Source organism: Ranitomeya imitator, chromosome 2 (genome assembly GCF_032444005.1).
Source record: "Ranitomeya imitator isolate aRanImi1 chromosome 2, aRanImi1.pri, whole genome shotgun sequence".
Taxonomy (NCBI): domain Eukaryota; kingdom Metazoa; phylum Chordata; class Amphibia; order Anura; family Dendrobatidae; genus Ranitomeya; species Ranitomeya imitator.
Window position 1 is genome coordinate 313715467 of NC_091283.1, and position 16398 is coordinate 313731864.

At 48.2% G+C, this 16398-nt stretch overlaps 1 protein-coding gene across 4 annotated transcripts in view; it reads left to right on the forward strand.

Moving 5' to 3' along the window:
- The window catches only part of LOC138663418 (zinc finger protein 345-like), a 127605-nt gene that overhangs the window by 96414 nt on the left and 14793 nt on the right, over nt 1-16398 (forward strand). For all 4 annotated transcript variants that reach the window (XM_069749617.1, XM_069749614.1, XM_069749615.1 and 1 more), the window contains 5 exons: nt 6094-6244; nt 6376-6555; nt 6639-6762; nt 6849-6946; nt 14903-14993. In XM_069749617.1, coding sequence (XP_069605718.1) covers nt 6167-6244; nt 6376-6555; nt 6639-6762; nt 6849-6946; nt 14903-14993 — 571 coding nt within the window. In that variant the 5' untranslated portion in view covers nt 6094-6166. The remainder of the gene's footprint in view (nt 1-6093; nt 6245-6375; nt 6556-6638; nt 6763-6848; nt 6947-14902; nt 14994-16398) is intronic.

Below are 16398 nucleotides of genomic sequence, written 5' to 3' on the forward strand. Positions count from 1 at the left end.
CAGATGTCCTCTTGGTCCCAAAATGTCCACCCACCCTGGAGGACGAGTGAGCCCAAGAGAGAACCTCCGGTTGCAAATTAGGTGGAACAAAAGTCTTGCCTGGAGGTACAGACTATAAGGAGACCTGGGCCACAGTTCTCATGCTCTCTGAGGGGACAATTAGCCGAGGCTCCTCCTCCTCCTCCACTTATGACACTACGGAACGGGAGAGAGACTCGGCACGGATGTTCTTCTCCCCGGAAAGATAATGGAGGGTGAAGTCTAAGAGGGAGAAGAACAAGGACCATCTAGCCTGGCGAGAGTTTAGCCGCTGGGCTGTCTGTAAATAAACCACATTTTTGTGGTCAGTGTACACTTAGAATGGAAAATGAGCCCCCTCCAGGAGGTGTCTCCACTCCGAAAAGGCAAACTTCATAGCTTGCAACTCCCTGTCCCCGATGAAATAATTCCTCTCCGCTGGTGTGAAGGTCTTATGAAGGCATAGTGGAAGCCTGAATGCACGACTATTTTCATACAGTCATCCACCCCTAAACTGCCAGGGTTTTTGTTACAGCCGCACCTGTTCTGTCCCTGCAGTGTACATCTATGTTCTGGGGTCCAAAAGAGTCAATTTAAAAACAAATCTTTAGCGTGTTAAAAAATATTAGATTGTGTCTTCTGCTTTTTTATGTTTTTTTTCTTCTTCCAAGAATTGTTGGTGTCTATTTTCTTGACAAGCGGTCACGTCACCGCTTTGCTCTGCTTTACGGCCGGCGCTGACACAGTCAGTGCAGGGAAGCTGACGGCGGGGGACGTGACAGACATCGGAATGTGAGTATGTAGTGTTTTGTTTTTTTTACTTTTACAATGGTAACCAGGATAAATATCGGGTTATTAAGCGCGGCCCTGCACTTAGTAACCCGATGTTTACCCTGGTTAACCGGGGACTTCGGCATCGTTGAAGACAGTTTCAACGATGCCGAAGTCGTTCCCCTGATCGTTGGTCGCTGGAGAGAGCTGTCTGTGTGACAGCTCCCCAGCGACCACACAACGACTTACCAACGATCACGGCCAGGTCGTATCGCTGGTCGTGATCGTTGGTAAGTCGTTTAGTGTAACGGTACCTTAAGGCCAGAAATAAACCCCAAAAAACACTGTATATGGAGACTTTAGAGTCAAGTACCATATTTTTTGGACAATAAGGCACACTTTTTCCCTCCAAAATTTTAGAGAAAAGGGTGCGTCCTATAGCCCAGATATACCTTATAGTGACTATGGGCCCGGGGGAAGTGGCAGAGACAGAGGAGCAGGTTACAGGAGGCAGAAGCCAGCAGCTGCGGCTAACACATCTGCCCACTGTTAAAGAACATGAATATTCACTGCTCCCCACACCCATAGTCCCTCTCACCCATAGTCCCTCTCACTGGGCCTGTGGAGCAGTGAATATTCATTCTCTTTAATAGGGGGCACACATGATCGCCCAACCACTATTAAAGAAAATGAATATTCACTGCTCACCACGCCCAAAAATATGGGTGTGGGGAGCAGTGAATATTCCCAGCAGCTGACCTCTGCGTGTGGAGGCTACTTACACGTTGTGCTGCTTACACTCTGAAATCAGCTGATGGAATCAAACATGGCGCTGAGCAGAGGGAAGGTGAGTAAAATCGTTTATTTTTTTAAGTGAGCAGCATGATGGGGCCATGTTTACCAGGATTAGGTGGCATCTATACCATGATAATGATGGGAGCCATGTTTACCAAAATGGGGATAGTGGCCATGTACTGTATATGAGGTTGGGGATAGGGGCCATGTATACTATGATGGAGATGGGGGCCATGTATACTAGGATGGGGATGGTGGCCATGTGAACCAGGATGGGTTGCCATGTATACCAGAAAGGGGGGCCATGTATACCGGGATGGGGGCCAGCCATATATACCAGGATGGTTAATCATGTAAACCAGGATGGGGGTGGGGGCCATATAGACCAGGATAAGGGGCCATGTATACTCAATGGGGGGCACGTATACCTGGATTGGTGGCTATATATAACTGAATGAGGACATGCATACCATGATAGATATTATATATACCTGAATGGAGCCACTTATATCAGGTTTGGAACATATACAGCTTTGGCAAAATTAAGAGACCACTGCACAGTTTTCTAAAAATCACCATCTCTACATGTCTGACAGCCATTCCATTCCAGGATCAGTTCAATTCCAACCAAAGTACACCTCATTCTACTTAATGTGATTCGGATTAGGTGATCAGATGAACAAAATCTTATTTAACGAGGGAAAGTATAAAAACCACTGTAGTGGTCTTCACAATCCTCTTGCAATAGGACAAGCTGGATGACCAAACAAGTGCTAGAAATAGTCCAAAATTAATTTAAATGAAAAAATTATTTTAACCATGACAAAGGAGTTGAAAAGAAAAGTCTTGAGTGAGGAAAAGATGGGCTCAATTCTGGCTTTACTAGTAGACGGACTGTAGTCCATTACAACAAGGTCAAGCAGCAGACATTTGGGACAACAAAGCTACAGACCAGCAGAGGGCGAAAGCGACTCTCCACTGATCGAGTTGACCGTCATCTTATTCGAATGTCACTCAGCAACCCCAGGATGACATCAAGTGACCTACAAAAGGAATAGCAAATGGCAGCTGGGGTGAAGTGTACGGCAAGAACAGTTCATAACAGACTCCTCGAGGCAGGCCTCCAGTCATGTAAAGCTAGAAAAAAACCTTTCATCAATGAGAAGCAAAGGAGAGCCAGGCTGAAGTTTGCCAAAGACCCTAAGGATTGGACCATGGAGGACTGGAGTAAGGTAATCTTCTCTGATGCTTCTAATTTTCAGCTTTGCCCAACACCTAGTCATCTAATGGTTAGACGGAGACCTGGAGAGGCGTAGAAGCCACAGCGTCTTGCACCCATTGTGACATTTGGTGGAGGATCGGTAATGGTCTAGGGATGCTTCAGCAAGGCTGGAATTGGGCAGGTTAATCTTTGCGAAGGAAGTATGAATCAAGCCGCATACAAGGTTATCCTTGAAAACCACTTGCTTCCTTCTGCTCAGGCAATGCTCCCTTACTCTGGGGGCTGTTTTTTTCCAGCAGGACAATGCCCCATGCCATAGAGCTAGGTCAATCAATGTGTGGATGAAGGAGCACCACATCAAGACCCTGTCATGGCCAGCCCAATCTCCAGACTTGAGCCCCATTGAAAACCTCTGGAATGTAACCAAGAGGAAGATGGATAGTCACAAGCCATCAAACAAAGAAGAACTGCTTAAATTTTTGTTCCAGGAGTGGTATAACGTCACCCAAAAGCAGTGGGAAAGACTGGTGGAAAGCATGCCTAGACGCATGAAAACTGGGATTAAAAATCATGGTTATTCCACCAAATATTAATTTCTGAACTCTTCTTGAGTTAAAATAATAGTATTGTTACTACATGAATAAGACTTTGTTTTCTTTGCATTATTTGAGGTCTGAAAGCACTGTTTATTTTTTATTATTTTGTCAATTTCTCATTTTCTGAAAATAAGTACAACATTTTTAGCTTTAAATTTCAGAGACATGTTGTCAGTACCTTATAAAATAAAACAACAGTGTACATTTTACTCAAACATGGTTTGAGGTGTAGTAACCATTGGATCACACTGAGGACACCATGACTGCAGATATAATATGGCTGTTATTATAACCGCGGACCATCTTATGGGATCATTATATGAATATAGGCTATAGGGTGGAGTGCAATGATCTTTGTTATTGTAAGTTATATAGTATGTGTGAGTTCCTTTAGGATTGGCACATATGCACTTTCATTATTTTGATACCAGCCTTTGACACCCATGGATTGGCTGGACAGAAATACGGCTGTGAGCCATTTAAAGGATCTGTATATGGCTACATGGTCTTCAGTTTTGTGATCCTATATTCTCTTTCTCTGCTAAACCTCTGTATATATGGTGTAAAACCATTGGAAATGTACTCTTTCCACTATATGTGTATAAAAGAAAGTCTTTTTGTAATGGAATAATTTTATGTAGATTAATTAATAAAAATTGTTATATTGGGAACCGTTCCTTTAGTTGTTTCTCTATTGGTATATGCCTAGGGTAGAAGGTATCCCCATTCAATAAGTATATGAGGTGTCCTCTTTAAGTATATTTTACTCAAACATACCTATAAAGAGAAAAATCTGAGAAAATGAAAATTTTGCAGTGGTCTCTTAATTTTTGCCAGAGCTGTATATATAAAATTTAAAACCTAGGTGCGTCTTATGGTCCAGTGTGTCTTGTAATCCAAAAAATATGGTAATTTCTGACCATGGTGTTTTTTGAAAACAAAGAAGCTTTTATTAAAGCCTCAAACTTCTGTGTGTGAATCAGACCTGAGATCTAACGTGATAGAAGATTACAGTGTGGGGAAGACTGGAAACATTCATATAGACGGCCGGTGGTGATGGAGTCAGTGACGGACTCGGACAAATATGTTTCTAGAGCCGTAGTAGAAGATGAAGATGTCGTCCTCATCATGAAGTAGTTATTTCTCCTGTCCTGTGTAATGAATATCTCCTGCAGTATTGCTAATGCCGATTCCAGCATCTGTAAATTAGCGTTATGGAAGATGAGTCTATGAGAAACGTATTCAGCTGCCGACTCCGAGGAACAAACTATTTGTTGACTGTGGCCTAAACTTTATAGGTTTTATTAGTAGATATCAGAGAAAAAACAATGTTGTAAAATAATAAAAATATACCATATTTTTCGGACTATATGATGCACTGGGCCATAAGACGCACCCCAAATTTACAAAAGGAAAATAGGGGAAAAAATGTGTCAAATGGTGGTCCATCATACAGACCGAATTCAGCTTACCATGGGAAATCAGTAGCACTGGTGGAGGGTGGTCACAGGGGGTGTTCGGTGGTTCGGCAGTGATATGACTCCTATCGCAGACTGATGCTGTAGGTTCTGTGGTGCTGTGGCTCCTCCAACATTTTCTGAAAGCCCGAAGCACCTGCACATCCATTGCTGTGAAGCAGTGGCCTCTGGGAAATCCCATCCCAGGCTGATGCAGCAGGTTCATCAGTGCTCAGGGTTGCAGGGGCTACGCTGTCATTTTGTGAAAGCCCTCGAGCCCCGCACACCCCTACTGCTGCAATGCAGTGGCCTCCGGTAAAATGGCCTTTGGGAAAATGCCGCTGCAAATTGAGATCTCTGCTCCAAGATCTCATCTCCTGAGATCTCAATGTGTGCATGTGCCAACCCGGTGGACATTTTACCAGGGGCTAACGCATGGCAGCAGTGTGGATGTGCAGTGCCCCACACCACTGCACACCGCCGAATACTGCCGCACCAGCCTAGGAAGGGAGTGTGATCTCCCTGCAGTGTCGGACCGCTATAGAATCACTCGACTCCTGCTGCCGTCACACTAATTGTAAGTACATTCCGACTAGAAGACGCACCCCCATTTTCCACCAAAATTTTTTTGGGAAAAAGTGCATCTTGTAGTCCGAAAAATACGGTAATTGCTGCTTGGGTCCCCGCCAGACTCTGTATTTTCTGGTCTGCCCCAACGAACTTGTGACTCCTACAGCAAATTAATTGCCGAAGCAGTGAGTAACTTAGCCAGTGATTGGATGCATGGAGGAGATGTCTTACTCAGTAACTCAGCTAAGGCTGGGTTCACACTGCGTTAGTGTGACCCGTTTAACGGACTACGTTACACCGCGGCATAACGTGGTGTAACGTAGTCCGTTAATGCCACCATTACTTTCAATGGCAGATGCATCGCTAGCGCACGCCCACAATGGGCGTGCGCTAGCGATGTGCCGTCATTGAGTGATGGCCCGAGACGCGGGCTGCACTGTGCAAACGTCGGCACTTGCGTTAGTGCAGTCCGTTTAACAGATGTGTTGAACGGACTTCACTAACGCAGTGTGAACTTAGCCTTATGTTCCAGTCCATACAAGACTAGAGAATACAACATCTACACGTTCTGTCTTCTGAAATGTTTCCCTTGTTATCTCCAGTAATTTTATTATTACACAGAATTCTTTGTAATGATTCATCCTCTCATCGTCTTCCTATTCAGGTCCCTACAATATCCAATCCTTTCAGTAGACATCTTCTATATTAAGAGAATTTTTCTTAACTACCCATCAAGAATGGATATGAAGAGGGACAAGATGGCAGAGAGGATATTACACCTCACCCTAGAGATCCTCTTCCGTCTTACTGGAGAGGTGAGAGATTTTGATAGCGTCATATTACATAATTCTTATTTATGGCAATAAAACTGTTGGACAGAACTCAAGAGTTGAGGAATCTGGAAATGTCTGTAGTGACATTTATTAATGTGCCTCTCCTTAACCAGGATTACACAGTAGTGAAGAAGACCTCTAGTGAGCACTGTCAGGACCCTGTGTCTGAGGGATGGGAAAGACCCCTGTGCCCAGTCATGGGGCCTGCACCTCACCCCCTGATCCATGAGGACATCAATGACCAGAAGGTCCTAGAACTCGCCTACAAGATGATTGAGCTGCTGACTGGAGAGGTGACACTGCTGGGAATGCTGGGACATTATACAGTAAAACTATGAAGGTATCGGAGTGATGACGGTATCATTGTATGTGTCAGATTCCTATAAGGTGTCAGGATGTCGCTGTCTATTTCTCCATGGAGGAGTGGGAGTATTTAGAATTACACAATAATCTGTATGAGGACGTCATGATGGAGGTTCCCCAGCCCCTCACATCACCAGGTAAAAGGATTAAATACACACAGCCTATAATTATCTGTATTATCTGTATGTAAGGAATGAATTCAGTCCCTGTGTGTTTCCTCCAGATCTATCCAGTAAGAGGACAACACCAGAGAGATGTCCCCGTCCTCTTCTTCCACAGGACTGTAAACAAGAAGATCCCAATGTTCCTCAGAATCATCAGGTAGATGGAGAGAAGGTGTCCTGAGATCTCTCCTATGATGTGTAGACGGTGGTTAAGGTCTTATGCTCAGTCTTATTTTATCCACCAGTATTACATGTTTCATACTGGCTTCATGAGAACGGTGGAGATGGCAGGATTAGAGCCAGGGCCGGACTGGGACTAAAATTCAGCCCTGGCATTTGAAGTTAAACTGGCCCACTTGTCACATGGTGACTGTATAATATATTTGCACACTTGTAGGCAGGGCCGGTTTTAGGCAAAGTGGGGCCCTAGGCAAAGTTTAAAATGGGGCCCCAAATGCTAACAGCAGCAATTTACTTGTTTAGTAAAATACACTCCATAATCCTCCATCTTGGCCTCTGTTCACACAACATGCATTTTGTAGCACTGGGCAGCCCGCCTGTATGTGCGTTACTAATAGGTTGCAAACCAGATGCCTTGCATTGCGTGTGTGAACTATGCCATGTACAGACAAGTATCTCTTATCTTTTTGTGCACTAATGCCAAACAGCCAACACTGGATTGAAAGTGGTTGTTTCATCGGTATCTTTTGCACCTGTGTGTTTGCCATTATTTATCAGGTCCGCTGCGCCCTGCTGGTGCATTCAGTTGGAGGCTTCAGCAGGTAAAACATCTCTGCTTTTTTCTGTGACTTTTTTGAATTTTTTGGAGGATTTGTAAGTCCTCTTTTTGTGTCGGTGAGCTTTTATTCAATGTTTAGCGTTAGGACTGGCAAATTGTAAGGACCCGTGACGTGGGTTGCCAGCTTACGTATTGAGGCCCCAATATAAACTAATACCTTACATACATTGATATGTGGTTTTCTTTTTGCACTTTATCTTGCAGGGCACAGTCGGACCATGATGGCTCTGTAAACTATTGGCCTCTGTTCACACAACATGCATTTTGTAGCACTGGGCAGCCCGCCTGTATGTGCGTTACTAATAGGTTGCAAACCAGATGCCTTGCATTGCGTGTGTGAACTATGCCATATACAGACAAGTATCTCTTATCTTTTTGTGCACTAATGCCAAACAGCCAACACTGGATTGAAAGTGGTTGTTTCATCGGTATCTTTTGCACCTGTGTGTTTGCCATTATTTATCAGGTCCGCTGCGCCCTGCTGGTGCATTCAGTTGGAGGCTTCAGCAGGTAAAACATCTCTGCTTTTTTCTGTGACTTTTTTGAATTTTTTGGAGGATTTGTAAGTCCTCTTTTTGTGTCGGTGAGCTTTTATTCAATGTATAATATATTTGCACACTTGTAGGCAGGGCCGGTTTTAGGCAAAGTGGGGCCCTAGGCAAAGTTTAAAATGGGGCCCCAAATGCTAACAGCAGCAATTTACTTGTTTAGTAAAATACACTCCATAATCCTCCATCTATAATATAACGCTGGGAGCGTCACTCTGTCCGAAGCCTTTATAAACTGCGAAAGCGCAAGCGCCGGCGCAGTCTGGGCCTCACAGAGTGACGCTCCCAGGAGATCGCGGTATGTGTAAACACTGAACGCACACCGAGATCTCCAACAGAGAAGCAGGGACGCGCCAGGAGGGTGAGTATCGGCTATATTCACCTGTCCTCTGTTCCACCGCTGCACGCCGCCATCTTCCCGGTCCTCAGCCTGTGACCTTCAGTTCAGAGGGCGCGATGACGCGCTTAATGCGCGCCGGCGCCGCCCTCTGACTGACCAGTCACAGCCAGAGGACCGGGAAGATGGCGGCGCGCAGCGGTGGAACGGAGGACAGGTGAATATAGTAAGTGCTGGGGGGCCTGAGCTGGCGGCGATACCGGCACCTGACCCCCACAGCGCGCCGGTGTCCCCGCCTGCTCAGGCCCCCAAGCACTCGGCGCCCAACGACGATAGGTGAGTATGTTTTTTTTTTTTTTTTTTAAATATTGCAGCAGCATACGGGGCATATACAATAGAGCATCTTACTTCCCCTGACGAAGCTGTCTTGAACAGCGATACGCGTAGGGCTCTCCCTCCGTTGCCCCTCACTTGCTGGCTGCCCAGTTCTTGCTATATTTTCTCTATATTTTGTGAGCCTTCTGTCTGGATCACCTTCTAGCTGCCGCAGCATGTTCCCCTCTTATGCTCAGGACGGGTGACAGCCGTGCTCCTTCTTCCTATTTGGGGTAATTATTTGGCCGTATTTGCTTGTGCCCTACTCATTATATACCAGGAGGACTATTTGCTGTGGGTAAGCTGCAGCCTGACAGGGTTTTGCTATCGATGGATATATCTTTTGCTGATCAGGACAGGGCGGATTTTTGTCAGTAATTATTTATATGTGTATACTATTTGACTATCTGCCATATTTGAAGCATGTTTTCCACTACTATATGGAAGTATTGTGTATTGGGCAGTGTTGGGCACACGTATATGGAGGGAGTTTTGTATGTATGGTTTTAATTGTTTTTATATGTTACCAATAAAGCTTTTTTGACTTATTATAACTTTTGGTGGGGTGCATACATTATAGTGGCTTTCCTTTTCTTGTTTATTATCGGGGCATACACTATGGAGCATCTTATGGGGCCATAAACCATAATGGAGCAGTGTACGGGGGCATATACTATGGAGCATCTTATGGGGGCCATCAACCTTTATGGAACAGCGTACGGGGAATACACTATGGAGCATCTTATGGGGGCCATAAACCATAATGGAGCAGTGTACGGGGCATATACTATGGAGCATCTTATGGGGGCCATAAACCATAATGGAGCAGTGTACGGGGCATATACTATGGAGCATCTTATGGGGGCCATAAACCATAATGGAGCAGTGTACGGGGGCATATACCATAGAGCATCTTATGGGGGCCATAAACCTTTATGGAACAGCGTACGGGGCATACACTATGGAGCATCTTATGGGGGCCATAAACCTTTATGGAGCAATGTACGGGGGCATATACTATGGAGCATCTTATGGGGGCCATCAACCTTTATGGAGCAGTGTACGGGGCATATACTATGGAGCATTTTATGGGGGCCATAAACCTTTATGGAGCAGCGTATGGGCCATATGGATGGGAGCAGCAAATTACAGAACGGGGGCGCAGGATGGGAGCAGCACATGACAGAATAGGGCAGCACATGACAGAACGGGGGCACAGGATGGGAGCAGCACATGACAGAACGGGGACGCAGGATGGGAGCAGCACATGACAGAACAGCGCGCAGGATGGCAGCAGCACATGACAGAGCGGGGGCGCAGGATGGAAGCAGCACATGACAGAACGGGGGTGCAGGATGGGAGCAGCACATGACAGGATGGGGGCGCAGGATGAGAGCAGCAAATGACAGAATGGAGGCGCAAGATGGGTGCAGCACATGTCAGAATGGAGGGGCAAGATGGGTGCAGCACATGTCAGAATGGAGGTGAAGGATGAGTGCAGCACATGTCAGTATGGGGGCGCAGGATGGGAGCAGCACATGACAGAACGGGGGCGCAGGTTGGGAGCAGCACATGACAGAACGGGGGCGCAGGATGGAAGCAGCACATGACAGAACGGGGGTGCAGGATGGGAGCAGCACATGACAGGATGGGGGCGCAGGATGGGTGCAGCACATGTCAGAATGGAGGCGCAGGATTGGTGCAGCACATATCAGAATGGAGGCGCAGGATGGGTGCAGCACATGTCAGAATGGGGGCGCAGGATGGGAGCAGCACATGACAGAATAGGGCAGCACATGACAGAACGGGGGCGCAGGATGGGAGCAGCACATGACAGAACGGGGGTGCAGGATGGGGGCGCAGGATGAGAGCAGCAAATGACAGAATGGAGGCGCAGGACGGGTGCAGCACATGTCAGAATGTAGGCGCAGGATGGGTGCAGCACATGTCAGAATGGAGGCGCAGGATGGGTGCAGCACATGTCAGAATGGGGGCGCAGGATTGGAGCAGCACATGACAGAATAGGGCAGCACATGACAGAACGGGGGCGCAGGATGGGAGCAGCACATGACAGAACGGGGGCGCAGGATGGGAGCAGCACATGACAGAACGGGGGCCCAGGATGGCAGCAGCACATGACAGAATGGGGGCGCAGGATGGAAGCAGCACATGACAGAACGGGGGAGCAGGATGGGGGCGCAGGATGAGAGCAGCAAATGACAGAATGGGGGCGCAGGATGGGTGCAGCACATGTCAGAATGGGGGCGCAGGATGGGAGCAGCACATGTCAGAATGGGGGCGCAGGATGGGTGCAGCACATGTCAGAATGGAGGCGCAGGATGGGTGCAGCACATGTCAGAATGGGGGCGCAGGATGGGAGCAGCACATGTCAGAATGGGGGCGCAGGATGGGAGCAGCACATGACAGGATGGGGACGCAGGATGGGTGAGGCACATGACAGCATGGGGACGCAGGATGGGTGCAGCACATGACAGGATGGGTGCAGCACATGACAGGATGGGGACGCAAGATGGAGCAGCACATGACAGGATGGAGGCGTAGGATGGGTGCAGCACATGTCAGAATGGGGGCGCAGGATGGGAGCAGCACATGACAGAATAGGGCAGCACATGACAGAACGGGGGCGCAGGATGGGAGCAGCACCTGACAGAACGGGGGCGCAGGATGGGAGCAGCACATGACAGAACGGGGGCCCAGGATGGCAGCAGCACATGACAGAACGGGGGCGCAGGATGGAAGCAGCACATGACAGAACGGGGGAGCAGGATGGGGGCGCAGGATGAGAGCAGCAAATGACAGAATGGGGGCGCAGGATGGGTGCAGCACATGTCAGAATGGGGGCGCAGGATGGGAGCAGCACATGTCAGAATGGGGGCGCAGGATGGGAGCAGCACATGACAGGATGGGGACGCAGGATGGGTGCAGCACATGTCAGAATGGGGGCGCAGGATGGGTGCAGCACATGTCAGAATGGAGGCGCAGGATGGGTGCAGCACATGTCAGAATGGAGGCGCAGGATGGGTGCAGCACATGTCAGAATGGAGGCGCAGGATGGGTGCAGCACATGACAGAACGGGGGAGCAGGAATGGAGCAGCACATGACAGGATGGGGGCGCAGGATGAGAGCAGCAAATGACAGAATGGAGGCGCAGGATGGGTGCAGCACATGTCAGAATGGAGGCGCAGGATGGGTGCAGCACATGTCAGAATGGAGGCGCAGGATGGGTGCAGCACATGTCAGAATGGGGGCGCAGGATGGGAGCAGCACATGACAGAATAGGGCAGCACATGACAGAACGGGGGCGCAGGATGGGAGCAGCACATGACAGAACGGGGGTGCAGGATGGGGGCGCAGGATGAGAGCAGCAAATGACAGAATGGAGGCGCAGGACGGGTGCAGCACATGTCAGAATGTAGGCGCAGGATGGGTGCAGCACATGTCAGAATGGAGGCGCAGGATGGGTGCAGCACATGTCAGAATGGGGGCGCAGGATGGGAGCAGCACATGACAGAATAGGGCAGCACATGACAGAACGGGGGCGCAGGATGGGAGCAGCACATGACAGAACGGGGGCGCAGGATGGGAGCAGCACATGACAGAACGGGGGAGCAGGATGGGGGCGCAGGATGAGAGCAGCAAATGAGAGAATGGGGGCGCAGGATGGGTGCAGCACATGTCAGAATGGGGGCGCAGGATGGGAGCAGCACATGTCAGAATGGGGGCGCAGGATGGGTGCAGCACATGTCAGAATGGAGGCGCAGGATGGGAGCAGCACATGTCAGAATGGGGGCGCAGGATGGGAGCAGCACATGTCAGAATGGGGGCGCAGGATGGGAGCAGCACATGACAGGATGGGGACGCAGGATGGGTGAGGCACATGACAGCATGGGGACGCAGGATGGGTGCAGCACATGACAGGATGGGGACGCAGGATGGGTGCAGCACATGACAGGATGGGGACGCAGGATGGAGCAGCACATGACAGGATGGAGGCGTAGGATGGGTGCAGCACATGTCAGAATGGAGGCGCAGGATGGGTGCAGCACATGTCAGAATGGAGGCGCAGGATGGGTGCAGCACATGTCAGAATGGAGGCGCAGGATGGGTGCAGCACATGTCAGAATGGAGGCGCAGGATGGGAGCAGCACATGTCAAAATGGGGGCGCAGGATGGGAGCAGCACATGACAGGATGGGGACGCAGGATGGGTGCAGCACATGACAGCATGGGGATGCAGGATGGGTGCAGCACATGACAGGATGGGGACGCAGGATGGGTGCAGCACATGACAGGATGGGGACGCAGGATGGAGCAGCACATGACAGGATGGAGACCATATACCAATATAAATGCTCGCCACCCGGGCGTAGAACGGGTTCAATAGCTAGTATATTATAATGTGCACCACAGTCCTCCATATAGTATAATACACTCCCTATAGTCCTCCATATATTAAAATACACTGCTCAGACCTCCATATAGCATAATACATTCCTCATAGTCCTCCATATAGCATAATACACTCCTCATAGTGCTCCATATAGTATAATGCACCGCCATAGTCATCCATGTAGTACAATTCACTTCCCATAGTATAATTCACGCAATAGTTCTTCATATAGTATAACGTATTCCCCATAGTCCTCGATACAGTATAATGCAGCCCACATACAGTATAATGCAGCCACCACCCTACAGAGTATAATGCACCCACCCCAGAGTATAATGCAGCCACCCCAGAATATAATGCAGCCACCCCATAGAATATAATACAGCCCACCTCCCCATAATATATAATGTAGCCCCCCTAGAGTATAATGCAGCCCCCCATAGTATAACACAGCCTCCCCCATAGAATATAATATACCCCACAATAGTGTATAACAGCCACATAGTATATAACACGGCCTCCCCCATAGAATATAATATACCCACCATAGTATATAGCACAACCCGCATAGCAGATAGCACAGCCCACATAGCAGTATACAGCACAGCCAATGTTGCAGTATACAGCACAGCCCACATAGTAGTATATAGCACTGCCCACATAGTAGTATACAGCACTGCCCACATAGTAGTATATAGCACAGCCCACATAGTAGTATACAGCAGAGCCCACACAGTAGAATACAGCACAGCCCACATAGTAGTATACAGCACTGCCCACATAGTAGTATACAGCAGAGCTGACATAGTAGTGTATAGCACAGCCCACATAGTAGTATACAGCACTGCCCACATAGTAGTGTATAGCACAGCCCACATAGTAGTGTACAGCAGAGCCTACACAGTAGTATACAGCACAGCCCACATAGTAGTATACAGCACAGCCCTCATAGTAGTATACAGCACTGCCCACATAGTAGTATACAGCACTGCCCACATAGTAGTATACAGCAGAGCCCACATAGTAGTATACAGCAGAGTCCACATAGTAGTGTATAGCACAGCCCACATAGTAGCATACTGTACAGCCCACACATTAGTATATAGTGCAGCCCACATAGCAGTATACAGCACTGCCCACATAGTAGTATATAGCACAGCCCACATAGTAGTATACAGCACTGCCCACATAGTAGTATACAGCAGAGCCGACATAGTAGTGAATAGCACAGCCCACATAGTAGTATACAGCAGAGCCCACATATAGGTGTGTATAGCACAGCCCACATAGTAGTATACAGTACAGCCCACATAGTAGTATACACCTCCCCTTTTGCCTGCGGTGCTCCCTGCTCCTGTCTCGGCGGCTGCCACTGCACTGCCTGGGACACAGTGAGTGGGAGTGAGTGCGCACCCACAGTGTCAGAGGCAGAGCGGGGAATGATGGGAGAGGGAGCGGTATAGTTGAATGCAGCAGGGGCGGCGCTGGGGGGGGAAGGGTGAGTCGGCGCGCAGCAGCCCACTACTGGCACTGGCCCTTCTGGCATTTGCCAGAGCTGCCCGATGGCCAGTCCGACCCTGATTAGAGCTGATCATAGATGTGACTTCTCCATCTGTCTGTGACTTTTATAATATTTATTTCAGGGTGAAGATCTGACCCATATTAATACTACAGAGACATATGTGAGGGGCGATGAGCGGTGTAAAGAGAAGATTCCTACATATGAATACCCAGGTGAGTAGTGACCACTAACTACAGAGAAGTCACAGATTCTTCTCAGTCACTAGCTGTGGCTGCTTTATCAATGGTGTAGTTCAGACTTGCCACTATCAAGTGATCCCCATTTTGCTGGTAGAGCATAACATTCTCCTCCATCTGAAAATGTTTAAATGGCTTTGTGAAATTTTGAAAACTCTTTTGTATAGCGCTTACAACCTGCAAGTGTAAGGCGGCCAGGGTGGTAGTCGTGGCAACAAGCTGTAGTGTTTCCACACCCTGTCACCCCGCAGATGAAATACAGAGTCCTTTCTGTTGTGTGTGTGTGATGTGTGCAGCAGAGTACTCATTTCAGTTCCCTCAGTTTCACTCTAGCTTCAGGATTCCACGTTCCATAAAACACTGCAGCGTCACAGTCCTTTTCAAACAGTTCAACTTTACTGATAACATGGGCACCCATCACTTTTGCAGCACGTTTCACACAAAGCATCATATCTTGCACTTTCCCTTCCTTCTGCGCAGACTCCATTTCCTTTATAACCTCTCCTTCTCTCCCGACAATCCATGCCATTTCTGTGGACAATCCGTGTCCCTTCCGTACTTCCTGCATCACCAGCTCTCTGTCAGCCTCTTGTCCGATTCCATCTTGCAAAGGTGCCTGGAGTTCCATCTTACTGACTCCCGCCCCAGTCGTAGACCCCAGAACCGCCCTGAGGATAATCCTATTGAGCTGATGCCCGACTGTACTATTCTCCAGTCTGGGGCCCCTTATTACCATCCGCAGCTTTACCCCCATAACCTGTAGCTGTCTCATACACTGCATGCACCCTGCCCTTGGCAAGGCTGCCCGGGAGTCTGTCTCTAATCAGGAAGTATCCTGATTATACTTCCCTGCTCTTTGCTGTACCTCCCCTTCAGTTAACCCCTGTGCTCCCTACCTCCTGCGCTATTCTATGATATCATCTATCACTACTGTGCCCCCCTCTATTCTAGCCCCACTACAGTTGGAGAGCTGCCTCCATTTTTTGGAATATATATATATATATATATATATATATACTGTATGTATATAAACATTACATCACATTACAATATATGAACAGTAATACACAGTGAGGTGCCACATAATAATAATAATAATAATAATTATAATAATTTTTATTTATATAGCGCCAACAAATTCCGCAGCACTTTACAATTAAGCGGGGGCATGTACAGACAAATTCAGTACAAGTTAAGACAATTTAAACAGTGACATTGAGGTGAGGTCCCTGCTCGCAAGCTTACAATCTACAAGGAAATGGGGGGACACAATAGGTGAAAAGTGCTCGTTATTTCAGGTCTGGCAGCCACATGTGAACGTGCGAACAGAGTCCAGGAGAGAGAGGGCACATGAGGGTCCCCGCCACCTTCTTACACAGGA